This window comes from Lucilia cuprina, unplaced genomic scaffold, assembly GCF_022045245.1.
Source record: "Lucilia cuprina isolate Lc7/37 unplaced genomic scaffold, ASM2204524v1 Scaffold_1772, whole genome shotgun sequence".
Classification (NCBI taxonomy): Eukaryota; Metazoa; Arthropoda; class Insecta; order Diptera; family Calliphoridae; genus Lucilia; species Lucilia cuprina.
Genome location: NW_025806719.1, coordinates 1 through 1,169, shown reverse-complemented (window position 1 = coordinate 1,169; position 1,169 = coordinate 1). Strand labels below are relative to the sequence as shown.

The window sequence follows — 1,169 nt, the reverse complement described above, 5'->3', positions numbered from 1 at the left end:
TGATACATATAATTCCTTATTTAAAGGAATTATATTTATATCACCTTCAATAGATGAAAGTTCTCTAACAAACAAATGACAATCGTATGCCGAAAGATTGTGGAAAAAAATAGGGATGAAATTGGCAATTTGATATTCTAAATTGCAATTATTGTGAGCAGGTCCTCTATATTCACCAGTTAAATGACAATGATCCGCCACTCTATTATGATCTAAAAATTTCTTGCAAATGTGACATGTTGGATCTTCATTTTGAATCTGTTTTTGGAGTGGTGTTAAAGAATTCATTGGTTTAACTATTCTTAAATAATTATTATAAATATATAAAGTATCTTCTACTAAACTTTTGAAAAAATGCTTTGGAGAATTCTCACCACTGTATATTCTAAACTTGTCTAATTTAGAGTCAAATGAACACTTTATAAAGTAACTATATGCATATGGAATATGCTTTTGTACAGATTTTACATTACTAGAATTCTGAACATTTGTTGATTCTAAAATACATTCAAAGTCAGCATACACGACAAATGGTACATCCATTTGCTTCTTAAAATTTTTGAAATTGAGAATGTTATCACCTGGATCTGGCATTCTAGTAACCATTTTGTTGCATTCCTCTTTATGTTTTACTAAGACCGCCTCATTGTGAAAGTGGATAAGACATGTATTACATATATATACTTTTCTGCAGTGTTTTGTTAGCTGACTTTTCACCAATCTGTAATTATATATATATAAAAAATTAAACATTAGTTAAGTGTTTATTTTTTTATATTTTTTTATAAATAAGCTTACCTTGATATACTTTTAATCCAAACATAATGAAACCGTTCATCTTTCTCCAATAACAACAAATTAATGTGAATATTCTTTTCATTTTGTGTAAAGTAGAATGGTCCTACTACATGATCCCCTTCCAATCCAAAAACATTGACACTGATCTCGGGGTTATTTTCTTCAAATATCTTTATCATACTAACGGCTAATGGAAACTTTAAACCTTTAAAATTTAAAATCTTTCCGTTTTCTAGCGTTATCATTTCATCTTTAATTTTATTATTTATATTATAAGATTGACATCTTTCTGAATGGTGCGGTAATTCACATATTGCAGATATTATAGCCCACTTGAAGCAGTATTCATCTTTATTTTGTACATTGATACA

General features: G+C 28.1%; 1 protein-coding gene across 1 annotated transcript; it reads right to left on the bottom strand.

The window, feature by feature from the left end:
• Positions 1-6: 6 nt before the first annotated feature.
• LOC124421113 lies at positions 7-1,163 on the bottom strand (the record flags this gene model as incomplete). The annotated part of the gene is made up of 2 exons (XM_046955923.1): positions 799-1,163; positions 7-721 (listed from the first exon to the last, which is right to left on the bottom strand). Coding segments are annotated over exons 1-2 (960 nt in total), but the record flags the coding sequence as incomplete, so codon positions are not given.
• Between the last annotated feature and the right edge of the window lie 6 nt (positions 1,164-1,169).